Here is a 19,679-nt window from a genome sequence, read left to right on the forward strand (position 1 = left end):
GCGGGCAGGCTGCCCCTCGGGCCGCCGGCAGACACGCGTGGGCGCTCCCACCGGAGCACGCCCCGCCGCGGGGCCGGCAGCAGGGCCCCCGCGGGACAGGGCGCGCCCGGACTCGCCCCGCAGAGCTGAGCCCCACAGCGCGGGACCCTGGCGGCCGCCCCAGAGCGGGCGGGGAAGGGGCTGCGCGGGATCCAGCGGCTCCACACGGGCGACGGGGACCTCGCCGCTGCCGCGGGGAAGATGAGCGAGCCCCAGCCGCGGCGCCAGCCATGTTCCCCGCATCGCCCCCACCGCCGGCGCCGCCGGGGGAAGGGCGCCGCCGGCACTCCCGCCCCCACCTGGAGCCCCGCCCTCGCCGCCGCCCGCTCCCGCCACTACCCCTCCCCCCGCTCCCTCCGACCGTAACTGCACCGCCCCGCCCGCCGCAGCGGCGGCCGCTCGAGGCGGCAGCTCGCCTTCTCATTGGACGCCTGGCCTGCCCGTCAGCCGCCGCCGGTGCTGGCGGGGCGTTGGGGGGCGGCGCCGGGCCGCGCGGCTTACGGCTGTCAGCGGGCGGGCGGGCGGCTGGTTGGTGGCGATGTGAGCGCTGCATCTCTCCTCCGCTCTCTCCACTTTTTTTTTTTCTTTTCCCGGGCTTTTTCCATACAGCCGCCTCCTTCCTTCGTGTTTGTTTGTTTTTCTTTTTTCTAAAGAAATACATCTGCCTGTAAATAGGCCCCTACACCGGGGTTCTTCGGGTTCTTTTTCCGCAGAGGCCGGACGTTAGACCCGGCGGAGCGCACACCTCGGGCAGAGCCCCGCGGCCAGGGGCTCCCTCAGCGACCTCGCTCCGTCTCGCCCGCCGGTGCCGCCCGCACAGCGCCATGGATCACCAGCCGAAGTTCTTCGAGAACCTCTCGGGCACCGGGAAGGCCATCGGGGTGCTGACCAGCGGCGGCGATGCCCAAGGTAGCTACGCGGGGAGGAGGAGGGGAGCGGGAGAGGCAGACGATGAGGGAGAGGCGGCGGGGGGTGGGGGGGAGCTGCGGGCACGCTGAGGAACGGGGGCGGTAGAAAGGGGGGGGGGACCCCTTCGGGGATGGTATGAGGGAGGCGGGAGGGCGAAGGGCCTCCCCGGCAGGCAGGCAGGCAGGCAGGGCGCCCATGCGGGCGGCTGGGGAAGGAGCCGGTGGGTGTAGCAGCGCCTGCGAGACGGGAGTAGGAAGCACGGGCCGCCCGAGGGGCGGTTACGGGAGGCCGCGCCGGCCGCGGCACATGGAGGCGGTGGAGAGAGAGGGGCCCCGCGAGTGGGGAGCACGAGATTGCTGTGGTTCTCGGGTCGCTCTTTCCCCGCTGGCCTTTGAGCTGCCTCTCTTAGTAAGATCACTGAAAAGATAACTCTATTTTGCGGGGCCTGGGCGCCTGAGCTGCAAACATGCCCTCATCCTTCCTCCCCCCTCCCTTTCTCATCGCATTTCCTCAGAGCCTGCCTTGGCAGGGAGGAGAGTAAAAACGCTCCAGTAACTTTTGCCACCGAAATGTCTTCAACCCCCGGGAGATGGTGGGGAGAGGGGAGTGAGGAGGGCGAGCGGGTGGCTGATGCGAGCGGGGGAGGAGGTCGTGCTGCCTCGCAGGGCGGGTGGGAGGCTGGCTGCGTGCTGGGGCTCTGCCAGCCCTCGCCTCATCTGCTTTTCACTTCAGTTTGGCACCAGGAACACGTTTATGTTCCTGTTCGTGATTTAGAGCGCTTAGATGGTAGTTTACTCTCTAGCCCCGTAGGAGTATGCTGGAAACGTGTTCCACCGCCTTAAAGCTCCTAAGTGTAGAGGGAGTCCTAGTCAGGGCGAACAAAAGACCTGGAGACATGAAGAGGGAAGTGAAAGAAAAGAGGCTTGATCGCAATATACTTGGTCACGAAGTCATGTTTTCCTCCATTTTTGTTTCCCCTTTTCTACCAGAAAATCTCGTCTATATTAACAGTTTGAAGTTTCAGTTAGTTAAGATTTCAAATGTGCAATACTCCATGCTATGTGAGAGGACTCCTGCTCTGCTTTTCCCAGGAGAGTGGCTCAGTGATGATTGCCTTTCGCTCCTTCCCTTAAATTATGATTATTTTTTTTTGCCGGGAGTGTCTCGAAAGTACTTTCACTTAAAGAAGAAACGGCACTCCTACTCGCGTTTGTGAAGAGAACAGAGAGGTGGGGGAAAGCGCCTCTTTCCTTTCTGTGGGGGCTCGACAGTCTGAAGCTTTTTACGCGGGGAGGCAGCCCGCGGCTGCGGCGTTCTGGCCGATGCACCCGGGGGTGCAGGCAGCCGCCTCCCTTCCTTTTTCTTCCCCTCCCCTCCCCTCCCCGCGCACTCCCAGCGCGCCCACGAGGTGGTAGCCTGCGTGGACCAGTGTCTCCGCGCTCCCTCCCCGCCGCCGGTGTGTACGTGATCCGCTGCGAGTCGCTGCAGATTCCGCCTCTTTGCGTCATCCGGGCTGGGAGAAGCATCCTCCCTCCCTCCCTCCGCCCGCAGGAATAACGGGGAGCCCCCGGGTTTACCTGGGATTATCTGAAACTCTAATCACGGGTGGAGGGGATTTGGTACCAGTCGGAGAGGAAAATGTTGCAGTTCCGGAGAAAAAGCAAATTGATGCCTTTAAACGGCTTCTCTTTTGCCCCTCGGTGGGGTTACACTTGTTCAAGTTTTATCCACAGTTTGGTCTCAGTGTCATCGATTCCACTGCTAAATGATTCTAGAAGGGACTGTGAATCAAGGCGTCTCTGTTTTAAAGGTCTGCTCGCCAAATCGCCATTTTAATTTTAAAGTGTGACAGGGCATTGCCTCAAGCAGCAGTAGCGTGTTCGGCAAGAGGCTGAGCCCTGCTACTTGCTTCCGCGTGGCTGGAGATTATATAATGCAGCAGCAGATGTATCTCTTTTTATAAAGTATTAATCTGCACTTTAATGTGAATTAAAGCATTTAAAGGACTTGCAGAATCCATGGGTGACATCTAGACTTTATTATCTGGCAGATTGCAACTGTGGCATATTTACATGGAGGGATAAAAAGTAACAGCCTGTAAAAGTTGCTGTCTGAGGAGTGAGATTGTCACAAAGACCAAACAAAGTAAACGGGATGCCGTCCAAGTTGTTTTGTAGGCAGCATTGTTGTCCTAACTTAGAAGAACAAGGAAAAAAAATAATTTAGAACTTCTGAGTTTCAACTGAATCACACAACACAGTTGAGGTTCATAACCCTTACTATCTTGGTAGATGATGTGTAAAATATGCAACCTCAAGTTTGCATGCTAGGTTAGGAGTTAAACAAGGGACAGAATGAGTCATGCCCTGTCAAGGTCATTTGCCCTCTGTATGGCAAATGTGTGAGAGAAATGAAGTTGTGAAGTATAAGCAGAAGGAAATATGCTGCTATTACTGCAGAGCTGTTTGAAAATATATGTTCAAGCAAACTGTAGGTGAGGCAAAACTGCTAACTCTGAAGTAGGCAAAAAAGTACTAATATAAAAAAAGAGTTCCAGTCTTCTGTTCTGGTGGGGTTTTTTAGATTTGTTAGACACTAGTTTGGATTACAGATATTCTGGAGATTTCTAAACTCGCAGGAAATTGAGTGGAAAGAACACCCATTAGTGATGTGGTAAACACATAAACTTCATATCAATAGGTGCTGTGATTTAGATTGGGCTGTAAATTTTATCCTAGAACAAAATATGCTTGAAATGATTTTAAAATAGAAGTTAATGCCTTTACTGGTTTTGTACTGTTTAATAATTTAGAAGTAGCATTATGTAAATCACACAAGCCTTTATAGGATATGTTAAGTTTTAAATTACTTCCCCACATTTGTGGTATTTCCTTGCAAGGACTTTTTTTGTTTTTCCTTTTTACTGCCTGTGGAATATTAAAGACTACAGAATGTGTATATGTCATATTGGAACTATTATGGTTTAGTCACTATATTTTAAACACAGGTTTATTATTTTTTTGTGGTGGAGTTAAAGAATTTATCAGTGATTTACTTCACAGGGAAAAGATCACTATTTCGTACACTTAATGTATGTAAGTACTAAACTTGGCAGTCCATCACTTTAGATAGCCAGCTGTTAAATTGTGAACTAAAACAAGTACTTTCCACCATAATCACAAGCACCTTGAGAGGCAAAAGAAGTTTTGACAATTGATTCTCGAGATTTATGGCTTAGTTCGGTTTCTGGACTATTTCTAAATTGTAGTGGTTGCAGCTCAGGAAGGTGGACCTCAGGGTTTTAAGTCACGCTTTTGTCTTCGCTTTGTGGGACTCTAGCCATGGTCTGCTTCGGGTCATGAACACTGGTTGTATTTTATGCAGGTTGCCAGTGGCTGCCACAGACAATTTTGGCTGCCGTAGGTCACTTATGTTCATACAACCTCCAACCAGACTGCTTATTCTAGGACTGTGATAGGTACGGCTCAGCAGCAGGAACAGTGTCACCTGAAAGCTTCTGACAGAAGGTGTTTGTGCATTACTAGGGAATGATGTGTTTGTGGCTACTTTGAGCTGCTGCCCAATTCACTGGCTCAAGATTATTGTGTTTGAATGTGACCATGTTATTTCTGAGATAAACTCAAAGATTTAGTGTTGTGGAAGACAGCATAAGGAAGAGACTTACAGATTACGTGGTAATGCTCTGGAATGTCATAGACCATGACTGCTGAAGTAAAGATCTACGTCTCTCCACATTTGAAGCATTACAGGCTTCCCAGTGTTTCAAAGCATATTTAATATAGTAGTGTACATGTACTGCTCTTGTCGTGGTAACTGACATTCGAAGAAGAAATCTTGCCACTGAACAAATAAAAAAAGCTCCAACTCCTTCAGCAAATATTGAGCTTAGAAACAGCTAAAAAGAACCCTGTAGTCTCATGGATTCCAGAGTTTTGGAATACCACAGACCATGACTGTGGAAGCAAAGATCTACGTATTTCTGCTCTTGAAGCGTTACAGGCTTCCGAGGAACATCACAAGACATATTTAATATGGTAGTGCAGATGTACTGATCTTGTCCTGGTATGATGGAAAAATAAATTTTGCCACTGGACAAATAAAATAAACTTAACCCCTGCCCTGCCCCCCCAAAACCCCAAACCCCAAGCCAGAACAACCCACATTCAATTTTTATGTCATCCAAATGACAGAGTTTATTTGTTAGCACTTGATGTAATTTGAAGATAGTCAGAAGGAACTTTTGAATTCTAACCCCCCCAAAAAACACTTTTCCAGCAAATAAGTGTGTGTGTGTATAGACACGTATATAAAATACGTATATGTGTTCATATAGATAATATTATAAATATAATTTGCAAGTAAAATTAAGGAATGTAGTTATTAATTGCTGTGTGTAGCTATTTCAGTGCATCTAATATTTTGGAGGAACTGCTTCTATAATTAGTGGATTCTGTGATTACAACTAGCCTCAAGATGTTTTTTAAATTTTGAAGGAGATATGTGTGTAGTCTAGGTGTTATGCTATTGTATATATTTGTGCAGTAGAATGTTCTGACCCAATACAGTGTTACTGTTTAGAAAAATTGTATAGTATTTTCTTCAGGTATTGAGAATTGTTATTGTGATTATATGCAGTAAAATCTGTTGTGTAATTAAAAGTAAATAGAACAAACCCCAATTAATTTTCTTAATGATTTGTTCAAGTTCTTGTATTTGACTGCTTCTCATCTTTCTTTCTGATGATTATAGGCTCTTATGGAGTTACTGATGTGTCCATTTACATACTTGAACAAAGTCTTTGTTTGGTAATGTTTAGACATTTTCCTTAGTTTGTGTGTTTTGCTATATAGTCTTTTTAAGTCTGGATCTTTATTCAGGGTCGCACTTAAACATGTGTGCTAAGTCATTAAGTGTGCATGAAAGCCAATATTTATCTTTGACATTGGTGGTACTTAAATATTTCTTGATGCTTGTCCAGGCTGCATAGTTTTGATTTGGCTTTTATATGATTAGTATTATGGTTGTTTATTTAAAGGCCCATGTAGCTGACTGAAGTGAGGAAAACTTGGCTTAAACACAAAATAGTGTAGAACATCCTCTGTTGCAGTAGTGCATATGTATGTGGAACAGGACATAGGCACGGTAGAGGAATACTCTTTTGGGGGAAGGAAGTGTCTTTAAAATAATTTAAAAATTTCCATAGTACTGTTTGTAACCCGGCTATGAAAACTATTGCTTTCAAAGACAATTGAATAGACAGTATCAAGAAGGATAGTAAATTATTGATTCTTAAATTAATCTCAGACATTATGTAAAGCCATGTAAGTAGTTGCAGATTACTTAATCTCTGCTGAGCCCAAAAGAGCAAAAGAAATCTTTTTCTCTGTCAAAGGCTTTAATGCAAAAGCAAGTGGTAATTCAGAAAGATTTTAAATAATTCTTATGTTATGAAAAAAAAATACTGGTTTTATTTACTCATGGCTTTCTTTTGAAGCTGCTATTCTAATCCTGTATGTTTATCAGGCTATATTTATTATTCAGGACTAAATCCATGGTTAACCCGGTAAATCTCTCTTTCAGTAATAAGCATATAATTACATTTCATAGTTATTATGGTAATTCACAAATACTATTGTAAGACTCCACAAATAATCAAATACAGCAACATTTTGTTAGACAAGTTCTACAGAGACTCCATGAAATTCTCTGTATTTACATACTTGAATCACTGCAAGCAGTGTATTCAGATTTAGATAGCCAACATGTAAAAGTCTGAAGCTTCAATGTTTTAACTGTCTTTTTGTAGATATCAAATTATAATATCCTTCAGTCCTCAGTCCTTCAGTCCTTCTGAAATGTAAGCCACTTCTTCAGGAGCTTGCTAATAGACACCCAAGTCCTTTTTCTGTGTAAAGAGATAAAATACACATCACCAAATAATAATAAAATCTATATTGTATAAACTTACAAAGTTACAGTGGTGGTACTGAGAAGATATTTTCTGTCTGTAATTTGTGGAGTTTTTTCCTGGGCTTTTGCCCTTTCTTTCAGCAGGTAAATTATGAATTTTACTAATTTTTCATGTAAGACCCATGGAAACTGGAAAGTGTTCACTAAGAAAGTATATGGCTATATTATGAATACATTCACGTGGAAAGAATTAATGGATATGTCACTTTGAGAAATAAATGTTTCTATCTTACTCTGTTTTAGAGGAAGTGTGAACGTTAAGCCAAATCAACATTAGTAGGCTAATTTATATGTAACAAAGGCATGGCAGATCTGGAGAATTTGTAGTGAGAACAGGGTAACTACCCTCGTTTAAAATACACTGATTAAGAGAGGTGCAAGCTAAAGATAAAAAGCTAGGATACATGACCAGTAAAGCAGAAATGTGAGCAAGAAACAGATAAAAGACAAGCATGTATCTTTGGTAGACATGTGAATGTTTATATTTAATGTCTTCCTATTTTATTAAATATTTATTTTTGATGACAAAATTCTGCTTTAGCCTGATTGGATCACAGATGCTTTTTCTTTATTTTAATTAGGTACTTGGAATACAGAGACTACTGCTGAATGAGACACCAGAGTCTTTACAACTGAACATATATTAGATACCTGAAGCGGTCTTAGTGTTCCTTCTCAGGTGCCAAACAGGAGAGGTGACAAAGTTGAACTTCAAGAACAGAAGGTTCTTAAAAGGGCAGTTCTGACTAGTCCTCACCTGATGAGGATGAACTTTTTCACTTCAGGAAATGAACCTTTTAGCTGCTCTTCTAGAATTCTGCAGCCAAATGGATAACAGAAAAAGTTGGTTTTCTCTCTATAAAAGACCTTCCACAAACAAACCTGAAAAAACAGTGACACCACCACTCCCCCCTCCCCCCCCCCAAAAAAAAACCCCACACAAAAACCCAAAACCCAAACTACTGAAAAACGTTCCTACCAACCAACAACAAAAAAAGCCCCCCCACACAACGTGTGTTGTGCATAATAGAAGCAAGATGTAGACTTTGAAAGAAGTAGTTTGTGCTTATGTCTTCCCGATTTGAGGGAAATGGCAGTGCTGTGAAGAACCATCAGTTTTATAAAGTTAAAGGTCTTTGTCTTTGCTTTCCAGGGGACATTGTGTGTGAGAGTGGTGGGGATGTTAATTTTGTTCTGAAAACTGTTTCACTGAGGAGATAACTTTGTTCTGTGTAGCAGATCTGTTTTAGTCTGAGACTTAGCATGCTAACTTTCTTTTCAGTAAAGCCTGTCAATTGAGATTCTCTGCTTTTCTTTGGCAACACCCAGTTCATCGTCCAAAGCTGTGCTTTTAGCTGTCTTGGCATTTGAGAACTTTTTCCAGCTCTGCCACAAGGCTGACTCTGGCTGAGAGAATTCTTGCTGTTATTTCCTAATACAGCATTGATGTGAAAACACTATTACTCTTATTTTAATCTTGAGGCTAAGTGACATCTATACAAACAACAAAGCAACTTTTGATTTTTGGCAAACTTAATTTTTTGTTTTGCATTGGGCAACTTCAGGGACTTTCTGATATGTTCCTAAGTAATAAATCTTTGAGAAAACCCCAGTCTCATTCTTTATTCAGACAGGTGAGCTTTTATAGCTCAGTATTTTTTTCAAATATATATATAAATATATATATAGTAGGAATAGATCTTTATAGTTTAGTATGTTGTAAGTTTATACAGTCTAGTTACCGACTTCTTATATCTCCCGACAGGTGAACACTTAACCCCTATGTAAAACAGCAGAGCTGACCTACTACTTTGCTGTTTTGATGTTAAGTGCAACAGATTTGGAGAATTGGTGCCCAATATTTTGGATTGTCACGTTGCTGGCATCCTTTTCAACTGATATGCGGAGGCTGTTTCTTTCAGTGTAGCCTAACTACTTCTTCTGTCTTCATGCTTTGCATAATCTCTTGTGTCTGTTTAAGCGGCATGGAAGCAATTAGCTTATTACTTTTGGGAACTTACTGAATAATGAGTAAGATAATACAGTATCTGAAGGGATGGGTTATGACAGAAATTCATTTGACCCATGTGAGGGGACCAGTGGAAGTCTCTCTGTTGCTCGCGAGGTTAAGTATTTGACCATTGGATTTAAATGGAAGATTTTACATTAGTATAATTTGTAAGATGTCTGTGAGCAGAGAATTCCAATGTGAGCTTGCAATTCTGGGAAACAAAGTGGCATTTAGGCATTTCTCTGTCAAATGAGTCCATGCAGGATTTTTTGTGTTAATTTACTGCTACTTCTATCTTTTTAAGTGGGAATCTGTCAAATGCCAGGAGCTGTGGTTGTGGTCCCCACAAAATACTGTGTATACACCTGTGTTACTTTGGAAAGCTCAGGAAAAAGAACTGTTACAATATAATTTCTCCTTTGAAGACAGTAAAATTTAACTGGCTGAATGTTTTACATTTCAGATAGAGAACTAATTATTATGAAATGAATTTACTTTCTGTTTCTGGTTTAGTAGCTGTTTCTTTTACAACACTGTTTTACAATCAGCAGCAATTTAATCTCTGATTAATGCACATACTGGCATCCACATAATTACTGGAACAAAGCAAATAGTTTCGCACCCTTCATATTCATGGGCTGATTGCGCTGTCATTAAGCAAATTTCGATTTTAATAGATATGATCACTGGGGGTTTTTTAGGAATGAATTAATGTTTCTTTTTTTTGTAGTATACAAAAAAATATTGGATAACCTATAACAAGTGACTTTGCTTTTTCTTCCCAGGTATGAATGCTGCTGTGCGCGCAGTAGTACGCATGGGAATCTATGTAAAAGCCAAAGTGTATTTTGTTTATGAGGTTAGTTTTTGTTTTATTCATTCTGTATTTGTCTTCTAACTATACTTGAGTTTTTGTGGAAACCTCATGGAGAGTGAATAGTATAAATTAAAAAATGTTGTAGATGTCATTCCTTTTCATCATATCAACTTTTTTTTTTTGTGTATGTAAAAAGTATTTTTTACAAGGTATATGCTAAAACTATTTAATTTAAAAGTATTTTTTTAAATATATGGAATTTTTCATGTGCCACTAGCCATCAGAAGCTTGAAAATACTGAGAAAACCAGAGAGGGTTGTCACCCAGCTGTGAGCTCTGTATTTTTGTACTTCTTGTTACATGTTTGGCCCCAAATATTGTACTTTATAAATACTTTCCTAAACCTAGTTAAACTACTAATTATTAACCCTTTGACTTTCCCCCATTCCCTTTTCCTAGGGTATGATAAGGATGTGGTATCACCCTCATTTCACAGATTACACAACTTGTTTTTGGTCAAGAATGCTGTCAGGCGGGTGCCATTGTTCCTGTCTTCTAAGTAGAAAACTGTGACCGAAAAAGTTCCAACCAACAAATAAAAAAGACTCCACTAAAAATCCTGCACCATCACTAGCGTGTCCAGACATCAGAATTTTGTGGTTGAAGCTTATGACTGCATGTGCATGGAGATTTTAACTTTTAACAGTTTTAACTTCTGTAACAATTATTTGATATGAAAAAATGATGAGACAAGTTTAATGCAAATTACTGGAAGACTAAGCTATAGTTAGACTTCCATCTGAAGGACACTTTCAGTTTTTATAAAATTTGCAGTTTAAAAAAGAATACAGTAAATATATTTAGCAAGAAGTCATTCTGTTCACACTGGAATTCCTGTACAACTCCTTAGATGTTTGAGGTGATTACAAATCATAATAAACATTTGATATGGGGCAAAATTTAGTCAGCAATATTCCTAGCAAAATCTAATTTTAGTGTTTAATATAAAAATACGGAGTACTAGAATTCATAGAAGTGCTAGGAAAGTACTTTGGTTTTAGTTTTGCGCATGTAAAATATACAACTTAGCTTTAAAAGGTAGCTATTTATCCATTTTCTTTCCTATAATTCATTTACTAAAGAGTTGCAAAGCATATTGAAATGCAAATAAGCAGAGCACTGTGCTCCAGAATTCTTTTATACTACAGCATTATAGCAAGTAGCTCTGAATACTTAGTGTGTGCTAATTACATGGCCAATCTCTAGAATTCCTTCAGTGTTCAGCTGTTTTGCCGGCTTGCTGAAATGGGTCAGATACTTTTGTGGAAATCAGGAGGTTTTTTTGGCTGTCTTTAAAAGCCAGAACTTGGATTGATTTTTTTTTTTTTTTTTTTTAGTTCTGTTTAACTTAAGAATTACCATCTTTGTAGTTCATCTTACAGTGTGTTTACTTCTGTCACCTTTTAAAAACTATTTTGTATCACAGAGTGTATTCAATGATAAATTTCCAGAGAAATTTGGATATTTCTGTTTTTCTGAATTTAGCAAAATTGCCGTATTTATGTTCCTCAGATAATTGCCAGAGCTTGCCAATGTGAAGTCACAAATATTTCTGAATGAAAACCAATCGTAAATATCAAGTTAATATTCGAGTTTCCATTATACACTGTCATTCTGTTTTCACTGTAACAGCATAGTCTGGGAGAAAAATACACATTTCACTGTAAGTATGGGTAATATCTCTGAAAGAGATATTTTCTTCTAGATTAGTCCATTCATTTCTATGTTTCAGGAAGTACTGAATGATGAGCTTTTTTTCCTCTCTGACTCCGTGTTAATTAAAATATGAAGTCAGTTTTCTTTCACAATGAATATAAAAGTACTTCAGAGAAACACTGTTGCAAGCTTTGAAATTAAACAACTATTCAATTTCAACACTTTGAAATAGGAAACAGATTCAGGTGACAAGTGTAGTGGAAGATAAAAATCTTAGGGTAGGACTTGTCACTAATAATCCCTATTGTAAGCCTTTGCATGGTGTATACAGAGGAGATGTATTTTTGTATATACTTGAAGTTATTTAATACTTTTAATAAGGCCCTTCTCAATTACAGTTTATCAAATGCAGACTGAAGTGTGTTAAGCAATGAGAATAGTATGTTTTTAGCCTACATTTTGAGTAGGCATCTTACATAGACACACGTATGTCAAGGTAAAGTGATACTTGTACTGAAGCTGCTCTGAAAAAGTGAAGAAACAACCTGAAGTGGCAAATCCAAAAGGTGAAAAATATTTTCTTATTTGGAATCAAAAATGGAGGTAAAGGTTTCAGCCTTTTCAAGCCTACTTTGCTCTAGTTGTCGTACACTATTTTTCTCCTGTAACTTTCTCTGTCATAAGAGATTTTTTTGCACTGTAAAACTATGTCTTGTACAGTTGTGGCCAAAACTAGCTCCATATTATAAGTAAAACAATAACTTTACTTTCCTTTTGTTTCCTAACTCCATTTTGCTTCATTTTGTGATGAGAGAGTGATTACCAAGATAAATAAATAAAAATTGACAATGAACTAGATATAAGTAATTTTTTAGCCTTTTTTAAGTTGAGTTTACCAAAGCCCAAAGAAAGAAACAGATGTTTGAGTTCATGGGCTGTTTGGACCTACTTGGACTCCCAAAAGGAAAAAAAACCCAAACACCTCATGTAAAAATTAAAACTATAAAATAATTTTTATAAAACCCTATAATTTATTATATTTATATATAATTTATATAGTTTATATAAAACCTATAGTTTTATAGCTAAAAAATTTTTAAAACCTCTTGTATCTTAATTCATTGAAATTAGCACATTTGAAAATTTTGCTATTAATTCATGGAAACAATGCTTACACTATACAGTTGCCCTAGTTTCATATTTTATTCATGTTAACATCTTCCGGTATTTCATTTTAGTATATAAACAGTTTGTAGTCATCACATTATTAACATCATGTTATTCCTCAAATCTACCCCATCTGAATTAAAATTTGAATACCCGTGGACTTATTTCACTCATGCTGTTGAAAATCTAGGAGATGGAAGTACATGTAAAAGTACCAGACTGCTCTAGGAGGCTAGTTTAAATTTTTTCACTAATCAGAAGTGATTTAAGTTGATTTTGTTTTGGTTTTTTTTTTTCTTTTCTTTTTAATTGAGAAGAAAAAGTGATGCCTCTCATTTATGGCAATTCATTTTAGAAACTGAGGTCTTAAATATTTATACAAATAACCTGCCCTTTTTCCAGGATTGAAGCACATAGTTCCCAGTGGATGCGTGCTCTTACTACTAAGCTATGGAACTTTTAGATTCTTCATCTTGATTAAGAGTCTTTTTCTCAAGAGGCCAGCATTGGAAATGCAATGGTACGGCAGTCACGGATTTCTGTGAGGAAAACTTCATGTCTTTTATGTGGTGGTTTGTGCACTCAGTGATGCTAGTATTTTACGTTGTCAAGCAATAGCTAAAAAAATTCAGTAAGTAAACTTTAACTGTTAAAGCCCCAAATGTCTCACATGTAACATATCAGAAGATGGCTTGTTCTTTTTCAAAAGCTTTTGTTTATAGAATTAAGGCTGGAAGCAAGGTTTGCTGTCTTTGCCAGTCTCTCCAGGAGTTACAGTGTATATGTATGTACCCTGTGAACATATGACACACAGAGATTTCCTCTTGTTCATCGTTGAATATTCAGATTTTGGGTAGAGGAAGGAATAAGCATAAAATAGGCTTGATCTTCAAGTACAGTGCTTGCTGTATTTTTGACAGTTTACTTTTTTCCATTCTTGCCCCATAGTTTTGGTATCTTAGTACCCAAGCTATTTTTAGAATCCAAGATTAAAAAAAAAAACAAAACAAAACCCAAAAAACAACCAGTAAATTGACAGGTTCCCACCCTCCTTTTATTAAGGTCTATATTCACATCTGCCAGTAATTTTCAGTAACCAGACAATTGTAACAGTGTTGGAACTATTTGGTAAAATATTTCAAGTTAAATTCCACCTTCACAATGGATTGTCCAGTCCCCAAGTTAGCATCAGTGTTTAAATAACTAAAATGATAAATAGAAATCATGATCATTATTAATGCTTCAATTATAACTAGTAATATTTTTTTTTTTTCCCTATAGCTTTTCTAGAAAGCTGTTTTAATGCTATGCTTTTTGTATCGCTTAATGGTGTGGAAGAACAGCATGGAAATTCTGGCTACATTGTTCAGAGCTAGCTTATGTACACTACTTGCAAGCAGAACTGAGTTAGGAGAAGGTGTGACAGTTAAAATGGATCAGGCCTGTTCCAAAAGCTCCTTGTCCTTACCTTGTAGTGGGAGGAATTGTTAATATGGCCCCCGTTCTCACTTGTCTACACAGAGAATGTAGAACCGATGTGGACTCCTGAGCAGAATGCATGAGTTCTTTCTGCTTTAAAGATGGGTGGTGCAGGAGTCAGTCATAGCTCATCCTTAGCTATAAGTTGTTTCAGATTTCACAGAGACAGTTTCAAATAGTAGTTTATCCATTTGCTTTTTCCTGTGTTTTAGATTTGTTAATAAAATTGGGAATTTTCATCCATGACTCTCATGATGTGTATAGAATTATGTATATATTTACTGTATGTAATACTTACTTGGATGCACTTTATTTTTCCTCTCAAGTAAAAATGGAAGGTGAATGATTGGAGCAAATACATGTGTATATTTTTTTGTCAGCTTGTAGTGCAGCTTACTATAGTCAGTGTTACAAACTGAGTAAAGATGTAACATCACGCTATTATTTCAGGATTTATTGCTTATGAATCTTTGTGCTGTTGTAGTTGCTGATATGAACACTGTTAGAAAAAGCTTTCAGTCTATTACTGAGTGATATAAGGAATATCAGATTCTTTGGTTTTAAAAAAAAAAAAAACAAAAAAAACAACAAACCAGCAAATGTGTGATAAATTAACTTAGTAATTTATTAGCCTTCATCAACCTCAGTTGGATCCACTGGAATGTTTCTGTCTGAAGATCTTTGCACTTCATCTGAGAAAGAATTATTTTTTTTTTTAAGTTGATGTGTAAATTTGTAGATTTTAGAATTTTTTGTTAGGTTTTTGTTAGATATGCAGATTTAGTTTATATGTAGATTTTTTTAGTTGATATGTAGATCTTTTAAAGATATGTAGATTAAGCATTATTTCTTTTCCAACTTGCTCTAATTTTGAAGGAATCGTGCAAATAATGTCTTAGCTTCAAGTCATTATGTGTATACATTAGTATACAAGACAACATGTGTATATATTAGTTACATATCAAAGTCATCTTGAGAATGTACAAAACATTGAAAAGATCTGTTGAATGACAAAAATTAGAGACATAGGTTGTTTTCCATCTATCTGTTTCTTTACTATCACTCGATCATCTTATATGTAAATTTGTTAGTCAAGTCTCACTGAGCAGAAGCTTTTATGTTTTCCCATTGGAATCTGTACTAGAATCCTAGAAAGCTTAATTTGGGTAACTTGTACTTTTGCTGAGTCCATGTTCTCTTTATATTCTTATTCTATCATGCTAGTGAGGGACTCCAAGTATAATATAGTATTCATATAATATATATGGCTTTTTATGCCAGTGTAGGCTTAGTACATTTCCAAGTTACTGCTTATTGGATAAAAATCTCCATACACTCTGGATTGTGACAAAGTAAGTGTCTCCAGTTTATAATGTCAGTTCTGCTGTCTTCTAAACTCCCTTCTATTTCCAGTTCCACTTGATTTGTTATAGAGAACCCTAAGACTAAATATGTACAGTCTTGCAAGAACTGCATACAGAAGAAAGGTTAATTAATTGTTCCTCAGCATAATTATCCATATCTGCACATAATCTAAAAATGGAGACATAAACATTGTCATGTTTATTTTTGTTTAGTGTTTTTTTGTTTATGTTCTTTAACCCATAGTGGGTTTTTTTCCATTTAGATTTATACCAACGTCAAAATTTGAATGGTAACTCCGGTTTTATTCTGGTGTCTGTATCAGTTAGGTTTTCCAGGTTAGAACTTTGCTGTATTTTTTTTTTTTTTTTAAATCAGTGTTCACAGTATCACCTAATGGAAAAGAATCTGTAATTGTCACTATCTTTCTGCTAATATTTATTCAGTTAATAGCACCAGGCATAACAAAACCCTTCATGTGCTGACTAGATAGTTTTCATTCTTTCAGCTGAGTATAATTCTTTCCCTATTAAAGCATGCATTGGTTTCTGAAGACCATTTGAGTTAAGGTATTAAGGATTTCTTAAATGCATCACTAAAAATTGTATTTTTTTCTACTAAATTTCTTTCATCTATTTATTTTGTAACTGCCTCCAAAAAAGAATGAAGGTTATGTAACCTGATTTCTTCCTTGTTTATGAAAAATTTTTGGTTGTTGCTATTTATTTTGTTATGCCTACCTTCGGGGAAAAAGTGTACAAAGTGTTACAAAGGTAGATTTTTTTTCTAAGATCATGACCTCAGGCTGAGATTTTGTTTTAAGGAAGCACATTTTATAATGCTTTTCAAAGTTCTTCTGTTTTTATAGTTTTTCAAAAATAACTGAATATTTATTCCTAAGAAAGGAGAAATACATTCCCATTTTAGTTTGAGCTGTGTAATATGTGTAAAGTATTACTCTATCTTGAAGTTGTATTTGGAACTGATCTTTTAGGAATAGGGTTTGTTTTACTTTTTTTCCCCCTAATGTGATAGCTGCTTGAATGTTGTTTCATTTAAATTGAGGATTTTTTTATTGAGTGTTTTTAATTACTTAAAGTTGCATTAAAATAAAAAAGGTGAGTATTACTGCAGTGGAAGTGTTGCATAATTTTTCAAATCAGACTTCTGAAATACTTTTTTTCTTTCAGGGTTACCAGGGAATGGTTGATGGAGGTGATAATATTGTAGAAGTTTCATGGGAAAGCGTTTCAAGTATCCTGCAAGTGGTAAGTGTTAGGGGGTGGGAGTGGGACCCAAACCCTCTTTCTTTAAACAAAGAGCCAAAATTCTAGATCCACGCAACCACTGTAATTATGGATTTGAATTATGTGATGACTGAGTGTCCAGTACATACCACTGTTAGCAGAACCTGATTTGTACAGTATGGATGTTTGACACTGTCTAAAGATCTTTGTGTGGTCTTGTACTTGGTGCACAGAAATAATCTTGAAAACATTTGTCCTAGATTTTCAACATTACATGCATTAGCCTCCTAAAGCCATATTGACAAACCTATATTTAATAAAAAATTCATTATGGGGCCAAAATATGAAACAGCTGTGTTTTGTAAGGCAAGTGTTATCTTACGAAACCCTGTTGGCTTTCTGTGTAAGTGGATTTAGAATTATAGTAATGCGTGTAATTACAGTATAGTTCTCCAGAGCTCAGATAATACCAGTAACTTTGTCTGTACATTTATGTTACGTTCTGCAAGATGGCCATTTGGATCTCCTTGCACTTTTCCTCAGCATGGTAATGTTGTTACCTCTTCCAGAGCAGATGCTATGTTTGGCGAAGAGGCCTTACTGCTTGCCAAGCTTTCTGAAAACTACCTCCAGGTGAAGCGTGGGTTTCTTTGGAGCTTTCTGTAAAGCTAATATAATAAACATAAAGCAGTTAGCAGAGAGAAAAATAGATTTTTTTTTTTTTTTTTTTAAACACCCTGGAATACAGTGAGATTTTTTTGTCCACATACGTTTCATTTTTTGGTTGTTTTTTTAATCCCCTGTCTATCTCATAGAATCTGTAATCATAGAGTATCTCCAGTTGGAAGGGTCCCGTAAGGATTGAGTCCAACTCCCTGCTCCTCGCAGGGCTACCTAAAACTACACCATATGACTAAGATCATCATCCAGACACATCTTATGATTAAGAGAAAATTTGAAATGTCATGGCCAAACCACATGAGCATATGCAGGAGCAGGATGTAGGCATACATACTATAAGAAAAACACCTTTCTGAGCTTGATGGCTAGAGGATGCATCTTAAAGAGTACATTTAGTTGTTTTGATAACAGTTTTTTCAGCCTAATGTATACTTCTGTTTAATCAGAACAAGTGGTAGTACATTGTTTCAAATACATAGTCTCTTTTCCACTTACAACTATGCTTTTTGAAGTATGAAAATATCTAGTTTAGATATGGGTTTTAGTCCCAATTGTTCTTTTCAGAACATCTCCATGTGTACGCTTCTACTTTTTTGTCTGTGGAGAAAGCTGAACTGTTTCTACTCCACTTTTTTTTTTTCTTCCACTAGCAACTGTTGTGTATTGCAGCGTAGATGGTAAAATAGTGCCTAGGACTGGCTTGAGAGCTGACACACCTATTGATAAGGCAAAGTACAGCCTCTACAGATTTGAAGCTCAAATTTAGGTTGGCACGACTGACTTATAAGTTAAAGTGAAGGAAACATTTATGCAAAAGTGAGGTAATCACCTCGGGATTTGTTTGCAGGAAAAAAATGTTTTTGCAGTCTTAATTACTTTTTACTGTGATAATAAATAAGGCAAAAATTAGACTTTTCTTGAGTGACTGAACAACATAAATACAGAAGGTGTGTAAATAACTTGTTTTCAGCAAGATGGCCAGCAATTTTCAGTGACAGGGTGCTTCAGTCTTTTTTGAAAATAATTACTTTGATTTCTGGAGGAAGTTCTTTAAATCATATTAATAAATGCAGCAGGTGATTAATAAAACAAAATTGTGCATTAGTTTGATCTTAAGGCACTAGATGTGGATGCAATTCTTTCCATAATTCTGTGGAATGACAATAAATGATAATTTTGAGCTTTTCTGTTATTGTTTATATATTTCATGATATTAGCAGAAAAAAATGACGTGCTTTGAAGCAAATTCATCTAAATACTTAACTACTTAGTAGTAGTATCACTTTTACTACTGTCATCACATATAAGTAGCAACCACATAATTTATTGGATTGCTACTGAAATTAATCACAAATCATTTAACATTTTCCTTGAAGAGTAGCTCTTTATCAGTCATTTTGAGTGTTTTTTCCTTTTTCCCTGGTGTGTGTATCCGCTTTTGAGAACATAATTTCCCACGTTTGATAATTCTTTGGTTTTCATTAGTTTTTACTTACTGTAAAATTAAAGATGGAGGTTATGCTACAAAATAACCATTCATTAATCCATTAAAAAAATATGTAGTAAAATACTGGATTATAAATTAAAACTGTTGCACTTTTTCTAGGGAGGTACAGTTATTGGTAGCGCACGCTGCAAATCCTTTCGTACCCGGGGGGGCCGCCTGCAGGCAGCCTACAACTTGGTTCAGAGAGGAATCACTAATCTTTGCGTGATTGGAGGAGATGGCAGCTTAACTGGCGCCAATCTGTTCCGTGAAGAATGGAGTGGACTTCTAGAAGAACTGGCACAGAAAGGTAAGTTTGCGTTTAGACCCTCTAGACTTCTAGTCCAGTCTCCAGGCAAGTTATGTACCCTAACTATACATACACAAACTATATCCAGAGGATATTTCTTAAGTTTAAAAATCAAATGTATATATTCTAGGAGAGTACACGGTTCTTCACAAAGTAATAGTTTTTCATTTCTGTACATCCTCTCTTATATAACATAAAAGTTCAAAAAGGCCAAATACTTACTGGGCAACAGTCTATGTGGCTTTTTTCCCCCCATTATGAGTCATTTTCAGGGTCTGAGCTTTGAACCTTCTGCTTGAAAAGCCCTTTGCCCTCATATCCATAATTCCTCTCCTACAACAAGCTACACACTTCGTTGTTATTATATTATGATGCTTTCCTGCATATATGTCACAATTTGTTTAAGATCAAAACATTAAGTGGCTGTTGCTAAAAGTGCATCTAGCCCAGTAGGTGTCTTTGAT

General features: G+C 38.3%; 1 protein-coding gene across 5 annotated transcripts in view; it reads left to right on the forward strand.

Annotated features, from left to right (window-relative positions):
* The first annotated feature begins 527 nt into the window (after positions 1-527).
* Positions 528-19,679, forward strand: part of PFKP (phosphofructokinase, platelet) — a 49,463-nt gene continuing 30,311 nt past the window's right edge. For 3 of the 5 annotated variants that reach the window (XR_012624121.1, XM_074832140.1, XM_074832118.1), the window contains exons 1-4: positions 528-948; positions 9,736-9,809; positions 16,682-16,759; positions 19,026-19,215. Coding sequence is in view for 4 of the 5 variants with exons in the window: in XM_074832140.1 (XP_074688241.1) it covers positions 864-948; positions 9,736-9,809; positions 16,682-16,759; positions 19,026-19,215 (427 nt within the window). In the remaining variant the exon portion in view is untranslated. Of the gene's footprint in view, positions 949-9,735; positions 9,810-13,052; positions 13,171-16,681; positions 16,760-19,025; positions 19,216-19,679 lie in introns of those variants that run through there. The other 2 variants (XM_074832107.1, XM_074832127.1) reach the window with 2 other exon arrangements.

The sequence above is a fragment of the Strix aluco genome, chromosome 1, assembly GCF_031877795.1.
Source record: "Strix aluco isolate bStrAlu1 chromosome 1, bStrAlu1.hap1, whole genome shotgun sequence".
Lineage (NCBI taxonomy): Eukaryota > Metazoa > Chordata > Aves > Strigiformes > Strigidae > Strix > Strix aluco.